At 38.2% G+C, this 22636-nt stretch overlaps 1 protein-coding gene across 5 annotated transcripts in view; it reads right to left on the minus strand.

Moving 5' to 3' along the window:
* Positions 1–22636, minus strand: part of cttnbp2 (cortactin binding protein 2) — a 52193-nt gene that overhangs the window by 15672 nt on the left and 13885 nt on the right. For 4 of the 5 annotated variants that reach the window (XR_005950760.1, XM_041257820.1, XM_041257818.1 and 1 more), the window contains exons 3-8: positions 17911–18135; positions 11073–12645; positions 7523–7726; positions 3017–3116; positions 2535–2685; positions 784–1038 (exon numbers count right to left, since the gene is read on the minus strand). Coding sequence is in view for 4 of the 5 variants with exons in the window: in XM_041257820.1 (XP_041113754.1) it covers positions 784–1038; positions 2535–2685; positions 3017–3116; positions 7523–7726; positions 11073–12645; positions 17911–18135 (2508 nt within the window). In the remaining variant the exon portion in view is untranslated. The remainder of the gene's footprint in view (positions 1–783; positions 1039–2534; positions 2686–3016; positions 3117–7522; positions 7727–11072; positions 12646–17910; positions 18136–22636) is intronic. The other variant, XM_041257817.1, reaches the window with a different exon arrangement.

Consider the following 22636-nt stretch of genomic DNA (forward strand, 5'->3'; position numbering starts at 1 on the left):
ATGAACACATTTTGACACACGCCGCCTCCCCCAATAAATAAATGAACAAATACATATTTCTTGCATATTACCTCAATCACAATCCCATTTTTTTCTTTTAATACACAGTAATTGTAATGAATGCATCCATTTCAATTATCTAAAACAGTAACGATCTTAAAAACAGTAACGAACACAACCACCCTATAACTATCCCACATTAGCCCAGTGGGCGTTTTCTAATTGTAATTGTAATTTGTTACTCCCTCCAATAAAAATCACTTAATCCAATATAAATACGCACAGGCTTACAGGTTTTAGGTTGACTAAAGATCAGGCACAGTATAGATCACTAAACCAGTGGTCGCAGCTACAGAAGGTCCACATAATCCCGCACAGTACCTGCAAGGTTAAGCAACCCTTGTATAAGAGCAAGGGTTTACTGCTGTTTAACCAAAACATCAAAAGGAGGCCGGGAGTGTATGATATAAAGTGTGCTGAAGATGCAAAAGCATGGCAGTTGTCAAGTTCACCATGTAGTACATGACAGACAGACAGACAAATAGCGAATGAGGGGCCTAAAGGGGCCCTAGACAAAAGTGCTTTATTACAGTAATAAAAATATGAATCTATTTGGTAGGTTATTTTCTTATAATATTTTCTTTCACATCGTCATTTCTGTTAAAAAAAAAAAAAAAAAAAAAAAAAAAATCTCATAATCACTTTACTGCTTTTTATTACACAGTGGTGTAGTAAAAAGCAGTAAAGCGATTATGAGATTTTTTTTTTTAAACATAGACAGACCTTAAAGCCCTTGGAAGCTGCTATGTGGGCAGCCGTCCAGCCCTCTTTGTCATCATGGTTGATGAGGCTAGCGTGTAGCATGGACTCCTCTCCTTGAGAACGGATGGTCTCCAAGTAGTTGGAGTCGGAAGAATCGGAGCCTGATTCAGATTCATTAGCAAACCCTCTGTCTCCAGATACTTCATAATACATGAGGAGCTTCAGACAGTTAACGTGACCAGCATGAACAGCTGCATGAACTGGTGTCCAGCCATCCTAAAAAAACAAAAGCAAGCAGTTTAAAAAAAATAAAATAAATAAAGAAAATCAAAACGAATTCCTAATTCAGATTATCCATAATGAAACTAAGGAAATACATTACACTGCAAGAAAACAGAAATAAACACATTCATTAAACAAAACAGAAACTAAAAACTGTGTATTTTTATGTATTAGCAAATATAAAATGTGCCATACAAAAGAATAGCAACAAACATAAAAACATAACAACAATTACAGTATTTTGGGAAAGAGTCATGAGAGGAGATGCAATGAGATTCTAGAAACAATACATGCATCCGCTCCCTCGCCCCGCAGTGTTTAAGGATTTTGCAGTCCTCTGCTTAAACACTAATAACTATACCAACATTTCCTTTCTTTGTATAAATCCATTCCAAGATAGCTTTGTAATTCTGAAATATCACAATCTGTGCATGCTCTTACACTTGGCTGGCTCACACAGTCTGACAGATGTCTTCAGTTTTTAAAAAAAATAATATAAGTTAACTTTAACTCTGGATTTTAAAGTACACCGTAATCATGTTTATTACACTGGATAGACCCTCAAGAAACGTAGAAGGGTGAACTCAATTCAAGAGAATAGTCCATCCTGAAACACAATGCAACTGTTCCACAGATTTTGACTACTATACGCTCTTTGACCCTATTAGTACTGAAGAGAGAAACACTTAATTTGACTACTGGTTTACCCCCTTTGCAGGCTTGCTTCTGTATCTGAATTTGAAATACCACTCTGTAAACCAAATTCCTCTTAATATTGTCTTATATTGTCTAACCTGCGTGTACAATGCACCTAAATTTTTGAAACAGGAAAAAACCCTTTCAAACTATAATAAAATAAAATATTTAAAACAATGTCTTGCAAAATAAATATCTGCCAAAGATAACTGGTTTCATGGAAACACATGGGTTTCACTATTACTGGAAATCACCCCCAACCCCCAAAACTGTCAAAATGAGTTTTGACAATTTTAAAACAGCTTTGATTTCAAGTTTCATTTTAGACATACTAGTAATATATCAGGCCCGGATCAATACCTTTTTGTTGTTGGGGAACATTTAGATACAGCACAGCAGAATGGTACATACTGTAACTCATACATTTAAATAGTATACCCTTCTCTAGAACCGATCCCCATTTAAAATAACTTAAATACGTGGTTATGATTAAATCTTCATTTATGATGCATAATTGAAAGCCAAGACAATAAAATAGATGCAGGTGGCTTGGCACCAACTCAAAAACTAACAAATACCTTGTGGGTTGACACAAACTTTTAACGCATCAAAATCATTATAAATCAATAAGGATTAAGACCTTCCCCTCCCCATGTCAATCCACTTTGCATCTTGTTATTGCTTATGCAGCCCACAAAGAAAACTAATTTCATATCACTGTTGTAGTATTGACTAGGCGAGAGGGAGCGCACTTTAAAATCAGCAGTGAAAATATTCTGAAAACCTTCACTTACAGCAGTCGTTACAGTTCGATCTGCTCCAGCAGTCAGCAGGATTCTAATACAGTCGTAGTTTCCATTGGCACAAGCCAAATGAAGGGGTGTCTGTCCTCCTGAAGCAGCATTGTTAACAGCAGCATTGTCAGTTATTAACAGCTCAATGCACCTATTGGAGGTTGAAGCAGTCATTATTGCTGAAATGAGGAAGCTGGGCTCTATTTAAAAAATACTGTAATGATAACAACAACAACAACAACAACATTCAATGAGATGGTAGCATGCCCAATAATGATCAAAATAAAGGTGGTACAAAGTGGGAAGATCCAGCTGCACAAACTGATGCAACATTCTGAATGAAGTTGACTTCAGACTCACAATAAAGTGCCACAAACACCAGCTCAATTTTTTTTTGTTGGCGAGAGTTACATGAATAAAAAATGAAACCAGAAACACAAAGTTTTACGAGACTCTAAATGTTCAATAGAAGTTTATCCAACCTGAAATGCCCATTTGCAGCAGCTATATGTACTGGTGTAAATCCATTTTTATCAGGAACATCAACTGGTGCCCCTTTAGTCAGCAGCAGCGTAACACAGTCTATAAAAATACAAAATAAAACAGATTATAAAATATAGACACATTAGAACAGGAAATAAAACTATTGATGTATTGGGGTGTATTTAAAGAGTTAATTTCAATCCAGCTTTTTACATTCTATAACTATAGATATATTTTTGGCAAATATAGCCAGGTTGAGGCCAAGCTTTCCCAAGCTGGTGCTGAGACATCAACTCACACTTTTGTAACCTCTATTGATCCTTGATTGCTGGTCTCCTATATGCCTCATTGATTTGGTTTGTACACATTTCCTCAGCTTTATGATTACTACATTGGCTTCCTGTGAAGCATCATATTGACTTTAAAACGTTGCTCCTCACTTATAAGGCTATTCATGATTGTGGCCCTGCCTATTTGCATGTTACTTATTCCCTTCAAACCGGCTAGTACTTTGATATCTGTCTATGGTGGCCTCTTAGTAATTCCAAAAACTTGACTTAAAACATTTCTTCCACAGCTTTGTAAATACCTGCAGATTCCAAATTGAAATAGACAACAAGCAATACACCACAAGATGTTCAACAGAAGGGGGACCAGTGATAACATGTCTAATGTCAATATGAAATTATATTTTAAAAAACAAAAAAAAAGGATTATGATGAAGGACAACATAATAACAGGACAATATAAACACCCTCTAAACATGCAGAGAATCAGCATAATTTCATGTTAGCAGCCTTACTCTCTGCCTTTGGTCCAGCCATATGTCCTTGGATACATATTTAAGTCTTTTAGCATGAGTGAAGGGTGAGCATAGAGTAATGCAGGCATCAGTGCACTGCGAACAGCAGCATGACAGATTTCAGTATGTATAATTCAGGCTACTCACAAGAATGCATTCAAGTGCATGTGAAATAATGCAACCATATCTGACCAATCAAAATGCCTTGTATGCTTGTAGTCAGTCAGCGCAACCACAGACTGAAATCGAGGATATGTGGTAGAACAAATAGATACATTTAATTACAAATACAATTTTAAAAAGGATTGTCAATTTCAAAATTAGCAATGAAATGACGGGGAGGTACAAGTGTCACACACACACACACACACACACACCAGTGTGTTTATTACATGTATTGTACTAACAGATGCACACATTGCCTTGTAAAACAGAACAGCAGTGTTAACTGCACCACAGCAACAGAGTACAAAATGCATGGCTGTGCATATGCCAGTTTGAGATATTAAATCACCAAATGACTCACAACAGTGCAAGATATGACAAAGAACCAGTCAATGCATCACTATTCTAGTTAGGAGAGATTTTTATTGCAAACATTGGCATGCATATATATATATATATATATATATATATATATATATATATATATATATATATATATATATACACACACACACACACACACACACACACAGTACTGTGCAAAAGTTTTAGGCAGGTGTGAAAAATTCTGTAAAGTAAGAATGCTTTCAAAAATAGACATGTTAATAGATTATATTTTCAATTAACTAAATGCAAAGTGAGTGAACAGAAGAAAAATCTAAATCAAATCCATATTTGGTGTGACCACCCTTTGCCTTCAAAACAGCATCAATTCTTCTAGGTACACTTGCACAGTCAAGGATTTTGTAGGCATATAGTCAGGTGTATGATTAAACAATTATACCAAACAGGTGCTAATGATCATCAATTCAATATGTAGGTTGAAACACAATCATTAACTGAAACAGAAACAGCTGTGTAGGAGGAATAAAATTGGGTGAGGAACAGCCAAACCCAGCTAACAAGTTGAGGTTGCTGAAGACAGTTTACTGTCAAAAGTCATACACCAAGGCAAGACTAAGCACAGCAACAAGACACAAGGTAGTTATACTGCATCAGCAAGGTCTCTCCCAGGCAGAAATTTCCAGATGTGCTGTCCAAGCTCTTGTGAAGAAGCACAAAGAAACGGGCAGCATTGAGGACCGTAGACGCAGTGGTCGGCCAAGGAAACTTACTGCAGCAGATGAAAGACACATCATGCTTACTTCCCTTCGCAACTGGAATGCCATCAGCTCAGAATTGGCAGAAACCAGTGGGACCCTGGTACACCCATCTACTGTCCAGAGAAGTCTGATCAGAAGTGGCCTTCATAGAAGACTTGTGGCCAAAAAGCCATACCTCCGACGTGGAAATAAGGCCAAGCGACTAAACTATGCACGAAAACACAGGAACTGGGGTGCAGATAAATGGCAGCAGGTGCTCTGGACTGATGAGTCAAAATTGGAAATATTTGGCTGTAGCAGAAGGCAGTTTGTTCGCCGAAGGGCTGGAGAGCGGTAAACGAATGAGTGTCTGCAGGCAACAGTGAAGCATGGTGGAGGTTCCTTGCAAGTTTGGGGCTGCATTTCTGCAAATGGAGTTGGGGATTTGGTCAGAATTAATGGTCTCCTCAATGCTGAGAAGTACAGGCAGATACTTATCCATCATGCAATGCCATCAGGGAGGCATCTGATTGGCCCCAAATTTATTCTGCAGCATGACAACGACCCCAAACATATAGCAAAAGTCATTAAGAACTATCTTCAGCGTAAAGAAGAACAAGGAGTCCTGGAAGTGATGGTATGGCCCCCACAGAGCCCTGATCTCAACATCATCGAATCTGTCTGGGATTACATGAAGAGAGAGAAGCAACTGAAGCTGCCTAAATCCACAGAAGAACTGTGGTTAGTTCAAAATGTTTGGGCCAACCTACCTGCCAAGTTCCTTCAAAAACTGTGTGTTAGTGTACCTAGAAGAATTTATGCTGTTTTGAAGGCAAAGGTTGGTCACACCAAATATGGATTTGATGTAGATTTTACTTCTGTTCACTCACTTTGCATTTAATTGATAAATATAAACTATTAACATGTCTATTTTTGAAAGCATTCTTACTTTACAGCATTTTTTCACACCTGCCTAAAACTTTTGCACTGTACTGTACATATATATATTTATACACACACACATATATATATATATATGCACACCATCATCATCATCATCATCATCATCATCTACTTTATCATAAACAAGTGAGTCACTTTTTGCCCCTGCAAACTAAGAAAATGATTAAAACAGCAGCCAAGTCATACAAGGCACTATTTTGCTTTAAGTACTTGGTTTACGACAGGATAAAGTGGACACAGGAAGTTACATTCAATAAATAAATATCTTAATTACACAAGGATAATTAGTATGCTCATCTCCTCAAGTCATCTTGTTTTATTTTCAAACTGAAGAAAATCATAAGGATATTTTGGCCAGTATGAAGCTCACAAAGAGGTTACCCCACAAGGCTTCTTAAAGGTATCAGATGACAGGACTTGTCATCTTTTTTTTTTGGTCAGCAGTATAAACTTTCAAACAGTAATCCTCCTAATACACCTTCTTCGGCTACTTAAAGGTATTTGACCATCACTGACCAGCAGCTGCCAATAACAACAATATAGTCAATATCTTAAGCTCAGAAAATGACAGATCACAGGACCAGATTTTGGTAGTCATTGTGGACACTGCAAATATGAAAAGTCAGTACTTCAGAGTGTGATATATTTGACCTAGACAATGGTAAAATACAGCTGTGTACCAAACTTGAAACTGCAGTCTTAAAAGTGTTTGCTTTACCATCTGGAAAACCACAAGGTCACATGATGACAACATGACAGCCATAGATCACAGGTTAAAATACTGCATGAAAACCAGAGTACTGTAAATAACAATAGAATTAGTGCTGTCAGCGGCAGATTTACAAAAAAACAAAACAAAACAAAAAAAAAACAGTGAATCTCCTGCGACAGGACAGTGTCACTGGCAAGGCTGTTGTTTAGCAGGAAGTGAGACTAGGAAGCTTCATGTTTAAGCGCTAATGCACACTTTAATGAAACAAAAAATAAACAAAACACTAAACAGACACAAACAAAACACGTTAATAAAATAACAGGCAGAAGGGCCAAAAGAGGTCTGTACAAAAAACTCAAGACGTAAACACTCAGGACACAGGCACAGCGACACCTTCACCGACACTAACTATTCTAAAACCCGAGATCACCCTATTTATACACCTGTGGCTGGGGCCTTAATCATTTAATCCCTCCCTGCCACCCAATATCCACCCCCCCCCCACACACACACACACTCACGCCCGTATCTCAGTGACACATCTCCCCTTTACAGGAATTCCTACAAATATTATATCATGTAAAAATATTTCTTCTGGGGAATATGCTTTTACGTTGCTTGTCGGATCCTCCCTATGGCTTCAAAACCACAACACTACAGACCTTGCACTTAAGACATCTGGTTGTTCAAAGCCACATGCAGTTGTGCAAAGTTTCAGTACTGACATTTAGCTAATGTACTTATGTAAATCATAAAACCAACAAAACATTTCTGGAGTTACCTGTGTGTCCATATTTAGCAGCAGAATACAAGGCAGAATTTCCATCTTCATCAAGGTGACTAATATCCAATTGGTCTTCATTAAGCAGCATTGACAATAAAGTGACATTTCCCTGGGTAGCAGCTTGGTGGAGAAGGGTGGACCTGCCAGCCAGGGGGACAGGACCACCACAGGTTAGCGAGGGGACTAGGGAGGGAGACCAGCCTGTGGCGAGTTAAAATGACAACATTTACAGGGAGGAAGTGAGAAACAACAGAAGCTTAAGATATTAACAAACGATAACCTGCTTTCCACATTTTAAACTGCCAGATGGATACTCCGTGGATATTCAGCCTCAGAGGGTACGAATCTGTTCTTGCAATTGGACTACTTTAGTTTCTAAGAATAGGAATCTAAAAAAAATAATGAAGTGTATTAGAATCAGGTGAAAATATAATCCCATCAATGTGCTTCTTCTGTATCCATATGAAAATAGGTCACTATCTAAGGGCTATGGTCATTTGAAAAAATTCTACTGCTCTACAAAAGAATGAGCTTTCTATGGTAGATGTGTTTTTTTTTTTTTTTTTTTTTTTAGCTTTTAGTGAATATTATCCCTTTCCCAGTTACGATGCACTTTTAAATGTGTAGTGTGTTAGGATACTCATCCCATCATAAATATACCATTAACATGTTCTACAATGTACCTGTCATCATTTGGAAAGCCAGCACAAATTCACGTATACAATAATATAGATTAATTTAAAAAAAAAATAAATAAAAAAAGTAATTGATTCCAAAACAATTGGTGTCCTTGTGAAAGAACATCATGCAAATTATAAGCATGGCATATATGTAATCCATCTCTAGTCTGTGTGCTGTGGAATGCAGGTACATTGATTTTAAGAACAGCTTTCATTACGACAAATAGCTCAATTACATGGTTATAAAATTAGTTGTATTATTAATTCATTTCACATAATATTCAATCTCAAAGTGGACTCTCCAAGCCTTGTCTCGTTTCTATATGGATGTCAAAAATAAAACATTATAGAAACCAAAAGTACAGCGTTCTGTACAAACTGGAGGGGGCCGCGATTCTTTATTTTTGTTATCAATTTGCATCTGTAAGATGCAAATAGTAAAGCGCTACATGGCAGTAAACCTGAGAGATTCCACATTAGTCCTACAAAAAGGTTAATGTCAGTACTGCATCTGCAGAGCTGTAATCTCACATTATAACCAAATCCAGCAAAATACAATTATTATTATTATTATTATTATTATTTATTATTATTATTATTATTATTATTATTATTATTATTATAATAAACAAGGACTTAGTAAAAAGGTAATTGTGTGTTTTTGGCAATATTATTTAGGTTTTTTGGACGAGAGTTTGTTAAGTGCATGGAGTTTGCTTCGCAACATATAGAAGACCCTGTGTACCCTTCCCTGTTCAAAAAGGAGAAAAAAATTAATAAATGCAAGTTGAAGAAACAGTTTATATTGTGTCTGCTTTTAACTGACTAAGTAGTGAAACACAAGCAGCTTATGTTTTAACTGTGTATATCTAAATTACTTTTATTTAATGCTCAAGATCAAGACTTTCCCAGATAGTCCATTGTAAATCAGATGTATGGACATTGTCTATAATCCCTTAACCAAGTCCCCCTTTAAAGCAGAGGAATGAAACCTTCTTTATACATAACCACACTAGTGTTCCCAACAGCTTTTCATATTAACACAAAGTGGATTATTATCTACTGCACTACCTTTCTGAGCTATGATCAAGGAATAAGAATAATGAAAAATGTGTCATTTCAGATTCCCTCCTGATTATGGAAGGCCATGCAATTAACTAACATGTAACTGTAATTGCAAAATATCCAGCATGCATAGCCAATCAAAGCATAAGAATGAATGACAGTTGTAGTGCAGCTCCAGTGGATTGTGTATTGTACAGATACTACCAAAGTTTGTTTCATGATTCCCAAAGCTATTGGTGGGAAATACTAAATCACAGGAACAAAGCAAGTTGAGATATACTGTTCAGATATTTACACCTGAAAGTATCCAGTGACGATTCAGTAAATTCAAACGCAGAAGCATTTTTATAACAGTGTACTGAAGTAGATACTTTGTCCTTTATTACTGTGAATGACAGTGTCCCAGCTAATATGACTTAAAATAGCATGGTCCATCTTTTATATGCATTCCCATGCCAATATTAAATAGACACTTTAAATGGGCATCATTATTATTATTATTGTTATTATTATTATTATTATTATTACTATTATTATTAGTGCCATTTCAAACAGGACATTTTTGTTTTTGTTTTGTGTGCTTAAAAAAAAAATGTGTTGATATATATTCATATTCAAACTCAAGTCTTGAAAATTAACATTTATTTTATACTCTGGAGTACGGCTTAATATTACATTTCTATATTCTCTTATTTTTATGGTGGCGTAACCTTCATTTCCACTAGTATAGTACATCATTATCATCAAGATATGTGAATATATGGGCTGGCAGACTTTTGGTCTGGTTGAACTATGAAGTATTTCTAAATTATATACACTAACACATTATGCCTTTCTAAAAAATAAAAAAAATAAATACACTTGAGATTTTTTTTATACAGAACATTTTCACTTAAAAAGAAAAAAAATCTAACACTTTGCTGCAAACTAAAGTCGGTGTCTGAGGTTGAACAATTTCAGGAAGTATAGTAGTAAGTGCACAGTACAAAGTCAGTCATCACAGATACAAGTTAGTGAAAACAGATCATTCGTTACGGCGTGCACAACATGCAGTGATAAAGGGCAAAGGGAGAGAACACAGCTCCTGGCATCAGCTTCAGAGAGTAGAGCTTGTTACTTGTAGAACCCATCCTTTCACTGTCCTGTAACACATCAGCAGTCACTGATGATACATAAGCAATACTTAATTATTATATATTTTTTAAATATACAGTATTGCTTACGTGAGAGAATGGAATTTTGTGGAAGCAGAGAGATAAAGTTCCCGAAAAGGAATGAAAAGGAAGGTATGCATAAAGGCAGTACTTTCAGAACTCCAGCGCCACACAATTCTGTTGACTTTTTCCCCTTTCAGTGCAACCCAAGAAAAGGCCCCTATGAACACGTTTTGTTTTTGTTTTTTTAAAGAGCCAATGCAATAAATGATTTTACTGAAGTTTACTGATTGCTTATGAAAGGTGCAGCATCTCTATTTAACAACACTGTATTTCTCGTATTTCTTTTCTTCTACCGCAAGTCTACAAAATGACACTGGTAGTTAGACTGCCACAAGAACTGATGTGTCCCAGTCCCAGTTTTCAAATGTTAGCTACAAGCAGTTGTTGGAAGAGCCCACAAACTATCAAAAGCCAACTTCGCAAGAGTACAGATGGACATCTTGGATGACAAGAGGAGACCCTGCCAGTGTCAACAAGAAAACTAGATAGAGACTGGGTGAAGGAATTAAATACAGAGAAACAAAGGTTCTTTGACTTGAAAAACTGCACCTTCTGGAGAACTAATCTGATAGCATGTTTCAATACCTTTACCTGAGGCTGTTACCAGTAGGCTGTCTGTCTCACAGGGTCTACAGGATGAAGGACTAACAGGGTTTATGGAGGAGCTACAGGCAATGGCGGTGGAGGAGGTGGGAATGGCAAGGGGACACTCTGAGCATGCGGACTGGTGCGGCCCTTGGGAGAGGGAGGGCCAGGCACCCACCTGAGATGTGGCCAAGGCTGGGATAGGGATGCCCACTCCTGCCCCCGAGATATCGACGGTCGGTTTGGGTGGTACCTGAGGCGATGTGGGTTTAATTAGAATCTCCTCATTTATTAAGCGCATTGCTTGAAGTGATCCGGAAAGAGGGGGCACTAGTTTGGAGGGAATTCCCAGCCCAGTGTTGGGGGACCGGCTCCCGTCAGTCACCACTTTTATAGGTGGGTGTGGAGGAGAGGGGGTCTGTGACAGGCCAGGTTTTTTGGGCGGTATAGGCGGTGGATTCCCTCTGTCAACTCTCGCCACTGTGGGAGACTTCAAGCCAATTTGTGGATGGCCTATTCGGCCGGGGAAAGGTCCTCCTTCGGAAGCAGAATGGGGTAAACCAGGCCTCAAAGTGGCAGTTTGTGGGCTTGTAAACCTTGAAAGAACTTGTGTGACGGTGTGGCGGGCTTGCTGCTTGGCAGCCAAGTTGTCACGGTTTGTGGGCGACAAATCTCTGGATGGGGGGCTCTGGGTGGTTGTTCCATTTTGCTCATGCTCGGTTGGAGAAGCTTGAAACTTGAAGCGCGCAGCCTGGACTCTGGGACTCAGGCCTGTCTGCAAAGTGGTGGAGTTAGCAGGTGAATTTAAACTGTGCATGGGAGGTGGATTGACTTGGTGCTGTGACTCTGGGGGTCGACCACCTGAAGATCCATTCTCAGTCTGTGCTGTCGGTACTAAATTGCAGTGGGGAGAACCCCGGTCATGTTTGGCTAACACTGCATTTCCTGCTACGCCCAATTTTGGATTTCCACCACTGGTGTAATTTGTAACGGAAGCTTTTACAGGTATGGGAGACTTCTTCAAACCATCAATACTGTGCTCTGCAGCTAGTGATATGTCCGTTTGGCAGGAGGTTGTCCTCAAATTTAGTTTGTCTGTACCGACGCCGATGGATGTCAAGCACTTGGTTTTGCTTGGTAGGTTGGCAGGGACATTCAGTTTGCTTGGCTTTTCAGATCTGAGCTGCTCCACTTCCTTCCTCAGGTTCTCACTCTCCAGCTTCAGGTCTCCTGCACGCGTTTCCTCACGGCTCAGCTTGGCCCGTAGTTGCTCCCGTTCCGTGTCGAACTCAGAGAGCTGCTTCTCCATCTGCGCCTCCATCTGCTGACCCTTCTGCCTCTCGGCTGCCAGCTCCTCCTCCAGCCGGCTCGTCGTCTTGTCCTCCTCCTCCAGCTTGGCTGAGAGGTCATCGAACTTCTGGCTCTCCTCAACCACCTTGGCAGCCAGCTGCTTACATTCCTTCACCAGCATCGTGACGATGTGCTTGTTCTTTTCACGCTCGTCCTTCAGCTGGGCCGACAGCTTCTTGTGTTCCTGCTCCAGGCTCTGTAACTGGGCCTTCTCCATCTCCAGCTAAAAAAAAAAAAATATATAAAATACATTAATTGAAATTTTAGATCCTCCCCCCCTTATTTGGATATTAGTGCTACTGCATTGTTACTTCTTTGCTAGCAGCAACAGCATGAAGTCATCTATCCATGTACTTTCTAGGAGATCGTCTTACGAATTCACTGTAAACGATGACAAACTTTTCCCCACCTTACACAAACAAATTATTGATTTTCATACAGTATATTTTCATGCATATAACTCAATAAACTTAAATAAAATGTTAACCACCTCGTTTCCATGGACAGCCAAATCGAGTCAACTCGAGTGCACTCCAATTGGTCTGAATTCTCCCAGAACTCGAGTTGATGGACAACTCGAGTTGGTGAAAAAGGAGGCGTTCCATGCTTTTCCAAGCAACCCAAGTTATCACGTGAGTTGGGCAGGAAATAATAGCGAGTTGAAGGTCAAGACGTGCATTTACTACAGACAGTATTACAGTGAAATTGTCAATGATTTAAAACATAAATCCATCTAGATAATCTTTCACATTTGTTTCGTGCAGTACATATACCTCTGGCAGACTGGTACGCAGAACAGAGAAAGTAGTACTGGACAAGGGAAATAATGTGTCAGATGTCAAAATGGATATGAGAATGGCAGTGATAAAGCCAAATTGCTTGAAAACATTAAAAGTGGACCGGACATTTCCATCAAAGGATTTTTAAAAATCTGGAATTGTTCTGATGTGATCAAACACCCTGAGGCACTGTAAACTGCGCCTATTACTGTAGTGGGACTGTTCTTTTTTATGTTAAGCCAAAATTGTTTATGCCAGACTTGTCAGAAAGTCTGCAACAAACGGGCTGATTGTTACTGTCGATACATTGTAGATATCACTAAAGACATCTATAGTAATCACAACAATACTATTGCAAAGTCCATAAACAAAAGTATACGTTAAAAAAAATCAGTTCAGCACCGTATAAAACAGAACTGATTTTACCAGTACTTGTTAGTCTAACTTGCTAGCAGGCCTTTTTTGTTCTCCAAGTTGCTGCAATGACATTGTAGATGCTAGTATAGCGAGTTACTGTAAAATGAGATACTGTTTAACGTACAGATTTCATTAAGCAAACATTTATTTGAATCTTTTTGGAAATGAAAGTATAAATGCAAAACTGCGTTACATTTTTTTGTGACCGTGCAAGTGAAAAACAGCAATTGAAAAACCGTTAAAATCCCCCCAAGGTAGCAAATCCACCAAATTTAATACCAGCCAAAATGTCCTGTTATACAGTATGTTCCCACCCCCTACATCATTTTAGATTGACATTTAGTGAGGCAATTTCCTCCCAGCCCGAATTCAGGCCATCCCGAGGAGTGAAATCGGACCAGAGAATTGGGGCACCTTACCGAATTTGGAACCTACCAGAGTAATTTAAAAACATGGAAACCGAGGTGTTGGGGGGGGGGGGGGGGGGGTCATGGAAACGTGGTACAACACAACGGCTTAGCTGGTTCTTTAAATGGGTGAATAAATACCAATTTTTTTTTTTTTTTTTTTAAATAGACAACCTATACAGAGGTTTGTTGTTTTTTTGGCCTTTGGGCATTCTTTTGTTTTTAAAATTATTTACATTATGTAATTTTATGCTAAATACAAAAACCCATCATATTTGTAGACCAGGTCTAAGTGTAGTTGCAGGATGCTAAATAATTAAAAAGGGAAAAGGGATCAAAGTGATATGGGTAAACAATAAAGCTCTGTATCCTGAGAGACAACCCTTCCCTCCCCTCACCCATAACTGGACCACATACAAAAGTGCAATAACTCAAGATTGAAGAACTTTAACGAGAACGTAAAAGGTAGTATGTAGCATGTTAATCCCAAACCTTTAAACAAACACAAGTTCAAACATCCAAGAGACACAGCTACAAAACAGCCGAAGCTGACAAGCAAAAGCATATACAAATTGTATTAAAAAAAACGGGTAAATAAACAAACGAACAAACAAAATCACAGTTTCAGATGTCCATCTCCAAATAGAAAAAATGTAGTGTTGGATTACTTAATGTAATGTCTGATTCAGTCTTTCAGTGGCTATGGGAAAACCTGTGACTTCAAGCAAGTGCAATGCTTTACCTCAGGCTATTTCACTCCAATGCTAAGAATCTGAGTACCAACATGGGACTTGCTGTTTACTCTTTATGTCTAAACAGCAAGTATATTGATTTCCAGGTGATTGGGTGTGAACTGCTCCCTGGGGCCCGAACAGCAGAACACAAGGTTCTCCCTGTGAATCAATCATACCGGCTTCGTCTCTCTTTGCAAGTAATGCTATTAGACAACCATTTAGAGTTCTAGGGGTGGAATAAATATTGCTTTTACGCACCAAAACAATAAGCACAATACAAGATAAAATAATCAAGAATATAGGAAACTTGCTGACCTACATAGGATAATTGACTATCTCACTGTCACTGGGAATTTAATTTCTCACTGTCAACTTGAATTTCGTCTTTCACCTAACAAACCCCTGTATTAATGGCATCGTAGGATTTACATTGATTGGGTGCACCTGAGGGGTGGAATTTCCAAACGCTTAGTAGGATGATGTGCAAACTGCCAATCTACAAACAGCAAACCATTGTTGTGGCAATATATTGCAACTGCAATAAAAATTTAGATCTGCCCCTAAAATTAAAGCGAGAAACCAACCAAGGAAAAAGAGATTGTTATGTTATTTATTGTATATTTAAAACACAAATGTTAAGCTACTCTCCTCAGTGACAAGGTTTGTTTTTTTGCACTGCAGAGATGGAGGATCATAGTCAGTAATCTTATACATCTGATAGAGGGGGTGTATAGGGTTTCTCCTGTGTTCACAGAGTCTACCGATATATACATTTCTGTACATATGTCCACATTCATATTCATTAAACCCAGAGCAAGGTATACATACACAAAATAGTAATTTGACCTGAAGATAGTTAACATTGTTTACCCACTGAATATTTTATTAAGCTGAAATATTTACTAATAAGGTTCTATTAAAATGCCGGGCCATGTTACACCTTATTTAGAATGGACAATGACTGTAGTCAATCCACTGCAGACAATGTTCTCTGTACTAAGTGTGGTGTCACTTTTCAGCCAGTTGATGAGCAGCAGCGGTTTTAGGCACATGCAACCCATGCAATTGCATGAGGCCCCGAGGCTGCAAGGGGCCCCCTGTTCTCGTGGCTTAGTTACTATAAAAAAGCTTATATTCACCTCAAGTCTGCATTAGAACAAAAGACAAATTTTACTGTTCATTTTATCTATACGCCACAAGCCATAAAACAGAAAAAAAACCAATGTGTTGGGGTTTAAAGCCATGTGCAAGTTTGTCAGTATGTGCCTCATAACCATGTAACCCACGATTCAAGCTAAAAACTGCAAGACATTTAAAAATGAACACATTTCAACACACTACGAACAAAGTTTGCTTGCCCGTGTTGCAAACCTTTGGGGACTACAAGTATACATGTGTTGCACGCGTGCTGCGTGTTTGAATGAACCTGGAAACAAATACAAATAAATACGTTTCCAGCCAACGTATCATACTCGCCTCTTGCAATGGTCGACTAAATCTACCGGGGAAATTTGCTGGGCTGCCCTAACATCAGTATTGCCTTGCGTCTTGCTTTTGACTGTGCCCGTCACAGTAGCGTCAAGGGAGAGTAGCTTTTCTTGCCTGAACATGAAATTAATACAAAAATGATTTACTTTTTACAATGTTGCAGGAACGTTTGACTGGACTAGGCCAGATATCGAACATTCACCAGATTTGCATAAAACTGGATTATTCAGCTAGAATTGCACTTTGCCGCTGAGAAAGCATGAAAGGTTAATTTTTAAGTGAGTGTTTTTGTGATTGCTGTAGTAAAATGCAACACGTGTAATAGTGTTGTTGTTGCTCTGTTTGTAAGTTATGGTATTGTAGCATAGTATTACTGGTAAGAATAGGGAACAGGGGCCACAGAATCGAGCTTTGTATGGGGCCACCACGGGACAAACACTAATCATTTTATTTATTCTTTAAAGCCCAGTAATGTTTTGGTTTCACTCTTAGATTGCTGTTTGGTCTCCATGACAACCATTTGCATTTTCTCACTTATCACCATAACAACCAGCTGCATGTATATATTTTTAAATCCAAGAGAATTCCATCATTCAATTCACCATCATTAGGCAAGTGGCTCTTTATTCCCAAGGGAGATGCTATTTCAGTACAGAACAAGGGTCCATGAACCTTGGTAAAGACACAAGCCAAGCATGGTTAGGCTTCACAGCTGCTCCAACCCATTCAGTATCTCTTATGTTAGTAAGGAGATACATGCCGCTAACAGTTTTGTTCAGGTCCATGAAATACTGTACTTCAGTAATATTGTAAAGCATGAATTTCAGTCCAAGCCTTGAAATATCCACGCATTGTTAGGCACAAGAGGATATTATACAATATTTAAAGCAGCAGGTGTACACAGAGACATTCCCATTACATTTTACTAAAGATCTCCAATTCAAATTCTTATTTTTTTAAAGGAAAGAGAATTGAACAGTATTTAAAAAAGGACTTAGGTGAATAGAGTGCTCCAATTTGTTGAACAAGATTCAAAGCAGTGCTGTTTGACATTACAACATGGGCTTCAAAAATTACACCTTCGGCAACACCAAGGGTAAGAATCCAGTGGGGCTCCCACTTATAAAGCTCAGATCACTACACTTCATATTGTAGAACGGGCATATTTAGCGCTATTGTTTATTCAGACCACTGAGAGATAAGTACAACTCTGTTAAAGGTATGCAAGCTGTGTACAACACCTGAGCTTAACTGTTGGCAGTGATCACTGCATTGCAGTGAATTTGTTTTGAAATAGGAACAGAATGAGTGGGTAAACATATATGTAAAAATCAGTGCTTAGATGAACATGTATTTCATTCCCATATTTGAATATTCTTTCAAAATTCAAATGGATATTCAAATAGTATTTAACTTTGACCTGCTGTAGAAGTCTGTTTGCCAAATACAGCAAATCCCAGCAATGTGCAGCTGGGAAAGTGAAACAATGTGATTGAGAGGCAGGTCAGTGAATTTAGGGATTTTTTTTGAGGGGCGGGGGATACAATACAGAAAAGGGGATACAAACAATTAAACATCTTGTCATAACGCATGAAAATAAAATAAAAAAAGAGGGCCAACAAGCAAACAAAACAGTAAACACCAAGGCTTGATTTAGCATTACTTTTTTTTGCCTGCTTTCCGCAGCAGCAAGCTGCGATGACATTCGTTCCTGCATTTTCCTGCAGTGGGCCATGACTGCCTCCAGGATTGACAAGGGGCTGGTGCACATGGGCCTCTTCTCCTTCTCTCCTCCACCTGCTTCATAGTCACGCTGCAGAGCCAGGAAGGGGTCAGTGATGTTGAAGTGCCCGTATCGTTCCTGGATAAACACATCCTTCCTACGAGCCTGCAACAGTAACACAACACCACATTATTCTCTTGTATGCAATTTATGAACAGTCTTCAACAAGATGATTAATTATATAGCATGCAGGCTGGCTGGCTGCTTCCCAAAACTTGCTTACTAGTCACAGCAGGGCTTTGGGAAATGCTTCTGTACAACCGTATTACACATTTGAGGCCTACTTTATTTTGATGCAGCTTTTGGCTCCAGTGTGTAGTTTTATAGATGTGAGCTAATTTACAAGCCACCAGATGTACGAGATTTTATATTACATATATATATATATATATATATATATATATATATATATATATATATATATATATATATATACACATACAGTGCACTTGTGCCTTGCAAAAGTATTCAGACCCCTGACCAATTCTCTCATATTACCGAATTACAAATGGTACATTGAAATTTCGTTCTGTTCGATATTTTATTTTAAAACACTGAAACTCAAAATCAATTATTGTAAGGTGACATTGGTTTTATGTTGGGAAATATTTAAGAAAAATAAAAAACTGAAATATCTTGCTTGCATAAGTATTCAACCCCCACACATTAATATTTGGTAGAGCCACCTTTCGCTGCAATAACAGCTTTAAGTCTTTTGGGGTAAGTATGTACCAGATTTGCACACAGTGTCGGAGTGATTTTGGCCCATTCTTCTTGGCAGATTTGCTCCAGGTTGTTCAGGTTGGTTGGACGATGCTTGTGGACCGCAATTTTCAAATAGTGCCACAGATTCTCAATGGGATTGAGATCAGGACTTTGACTGGACCACTGTAGGACATTCACCTTTTTGTTCTTGAGCCACTCCAATGTTGCTTTGGCCTTGTGCTTGGGATCATTGTCCTGCTGAAAGGTGAATTTCCTCCCAAGCTTCAGTTTTTTAGTGGACTGAAGCAGATTCTCTTGCAGTATTTTGCTCCATCCATTCTTCCTTCAATTGTAACAAGATGCCCAGTCCCTGCTGATGAGACGCATCCCCACAGCATGATGCTACCACCACCATACTTCACTGTAGGGATGGTGTGTCTTGAGGAATGGGCAGTGTTAGGTTTGCGCCACACATAGCGCTTTGAGTTTTGGCCAAAAAGCTCTATCTTGGTCTCATCTGACCACAAAACCTTTTCCCACATCGCAGCTGGGTCACTCTCATGCTTTCTGGCAAACTCCAGACGTGCTTTCAGATGGTACTTTTTGAGTAACTGCTTCTTTCTTGCCACCCTCCCATACAGGCCAGTGTTATGCAGAGCTCTTGATATGGTTGACTCGTGCACCATTACTCCACTCCCAGCCACTGAACTCTGTAGTTCCTTCAAAGTGATTGTTGGCCTCTCTGTGGCTTCTCTCATAAATCTCCTTCTTGTTTGAGCGCGGAGTTTTGAGGGACGGCCTTTTCTTGGCAGTGCCTGGGTGGTGTGATGCAGCTTCCACTTCCTGATTATTGATCCAACTGTGCTCACTGCGATATCCAAACACTTGGATATTATTTTGTACCCTTTCCCTAATCTATGCATTTGTATTACTTTATCTCTAACTTCTGTAGAATGCTCTTTGGTCTTCATTTTCCTTCAGATTCACAGCCTTACCAATGATCCTTCAACAGTGGGGTTTTTATCCAGAAAATGTGATAGGAACTTTAATGGTTCACAGGTGGAGGCCAATGGTAAGGTAACTGTGTCCTCATTAGGGCAATTTCTCTCATCGGTGCAAACTGGGAACTTCCACAGCACAGGGGTTGAATACTTATGCAAGCAAAAAATATTTCCCAACATAAAACCAATGTCACCATACAATAATTGATTCTGAGTTTCAGTGTTTAAAAATAAAATATCAAACAGAATGAAATTTCAATGTACCATTTGTAATTCAGTAATATGAGAGAATTGGTCAGGTGTCTGAGTGTGTGTGTGTGTGTGCGTGTTGTAAATCGAACCCTGACGTTGACATCGATTATCGTGCAAATTCCAACGACTATTACAGACCGTTATTGAGTTACAATGCTTTAAAAAAAAAAAAAAACTTCCCTCACAGTATCAGTTTAAAGGAACAATAAGTCTTTTTATACAGCATGGTATATAAAAACGAATTCAAACAAATCGAGATGTTTTAAGACACGTTTGATAAATATACTGACATTTAAATATAGCACTCTCCAATTTTCCTATTCCTGCTGTCACTAGCATTTGCCTTGTTTTGTATGAAATCTGACAAATGTCCAGTGTAAACATAACGGTAAAGTAAGAAAAAAATTAAATAAAATAAAAAAAAATCAAACCCACTGTCCAAAGGAGAAAAAAAAACAAAACAAGGTTTGAAAACTGCATTAACATTATGGCCTATTCACATGGAAATGATTTGATCTCTCACTTTTGTTTATTTGCTGTCGGTTACAATTTATGAATTACGTGTTCCAGCTTCTGCTAGCGAAAGCAGCCACCCCTTCCAGTGTGCTACAGTTGCAGAGATGCATTTCGCTTTATGCTCTCATATTTTAATTAAAACGTTACCCAGTCACTTATTTGAATTATCTGTGTTTAATGTTTTGTTTGCAAGTGTCCAAAGTGAATTTTAAAAAATCTACAATAATTAATGCAACGGATCGTGTACAATCATTTTGCATTCTACTGGTGGCAAACCTGCAATATTACACTGGATTACATAGTCAAGCAATGATGATAATAATAATAATAATAATAATAATAATAATAATAATAATAATAATAATTTTAGGCAAAAATATGTGTGATCTGAATCCATTTATGTTCATTTCAAGAAATCAATCGGAATCTTGTGAGTGGTCTATTATGCATTATTGTCCTTGGCAGAGCTCCATATCAACTTCCGGAAAAGAAAAAAAACAAAGTGCAGGCACATATACAACATCCTAATAATCACATAATAGTGCACAGTAGTAAAAAGATTAGTCAAATCCAGCCCTAAACATAAATAGGCCTAAATATTAAATAATAAAAAGAAAAGTTTGGGGATGTTTCTTGTTTTATAACCTTTCTACAAATATGTAAAACATGTGCTGAAAAACTAAGAATATTTGTGCCTCACAACATTACCTGACTGATGCAAAGATGATTTTATTCACTATGTTTTATTCACAGATTTACAAATGCAATAAGAACCGAGTTCGTACCTAACTGTTTTATTCTACAAAACTGTATCCAAATTAGATACGTTGGAAACAGAGAACGTGGTTGGTTTTCTGTGACCTTGACCTGATGGTTAGAAGTTTCCCCCAAATCTTTGCATATGCTTTAGTCTACCTGTATGACAATGACCAACATAACCTACTAAGCATCATTTTAGTATTAGCTCCCTGATTTGCAGGCTACAGATAAGTAAAATGACACAGTTCAGCTGCTAGCCTTCGTGGAAGCAAAGCACCCTTTTCTTGGAAATGGTGCATTTCACCATAGAAGGGAAAGAGATCTGTACCTGTATATACAATATAAATTAATACACTACTGGGATTCTCCTAAGCACCCGTACAGTAAGCTTGATGCAAAACCCATATTTGATTTGTCTGATAATGTATCCAAGCCAAAAACTGACTGGAAAAAATAAATAAAAAAAGGAGTTAAGTTAATTTGTGTTCTGCTACAAGACACGAACAAACTGAAAAAAAGGTGTTCTGATTTTCTCCTTTTGTGGGAGTGGAAATTGTTTTGCCATTTAAACAAGCGTAGGTTTCTGACTCATGGACACCTGCCATTTTCCTCCAGGCTTTGTAAATCCCATGCTCCTAATCACTGCCTCTCCACCCCCACCAACACTTGGACTTAAACTAGTCTTGTTGCCATATGAAAAGCAACGTTAAAAGAGGTCAGGTGGTTTATTCCAGCTACAAGCAGCCAGTGGGAAACCCCCAAAAATAATTGGTTCATGGACCGAAGTAGCACAAACAGATTATTATAAAATATATAAAAGCAGCATGTGATCGTCTCAGGCTCAACTTCAGCCACAGAAACAAATGTCCTGTGTCAATATAATTTTCCTCCAAAATGAAACTCTGTAATAAATAGTTACCTAGATAGATAATTACCTAAAAATATGAGTTTATATTAACATTGACAACAGCCAGTGTTTAAATGCAAAGGGAATTTGTATACAAAGGTACTCAACTTTGTACAACACAGTGAATTATAACTGCATGTTACAGTATGTGGTGAAAACAAGGGCAGTACAGTTATCCAGACAAGGTGCTAGAGTTTAAAAACATATATTAAAAAATTGTAATGGCAATCTTCATGGCAAAGTATCTGAGGAGACCTATCTAGGTCCATAACACTTTTTCTAGAATTTAAACTCAAGATCAAAGTCAAAAGACAAAAAAAAATTGCAAAAATTATGAAACTGTCATTCCAAACTGTTTTAAATAGATTTCGCCTGAAAGTATTAAACACAGTATACAATGTTGGAATTTGTGAAACAGTCGTTACCTTTACTTTTCCAGCACAGTGTTTAAAGCGACACATGGCAG

This window comes from Polyodon spathula, chromosome 8 (genome assembly GCF_017654505.1).
Source record: "Polyodon spathula isolate WHYD16114869_AA chromosome 8, ASM1765450v1, whole genome shotgun sequence".
Classification (NCBI taxonomy): Eukaryota; Metazoa; Chordata; class Actinopteri; order Acipenseriformes; family Polyodontidae; genus Polyodon; species Polyodon spathula.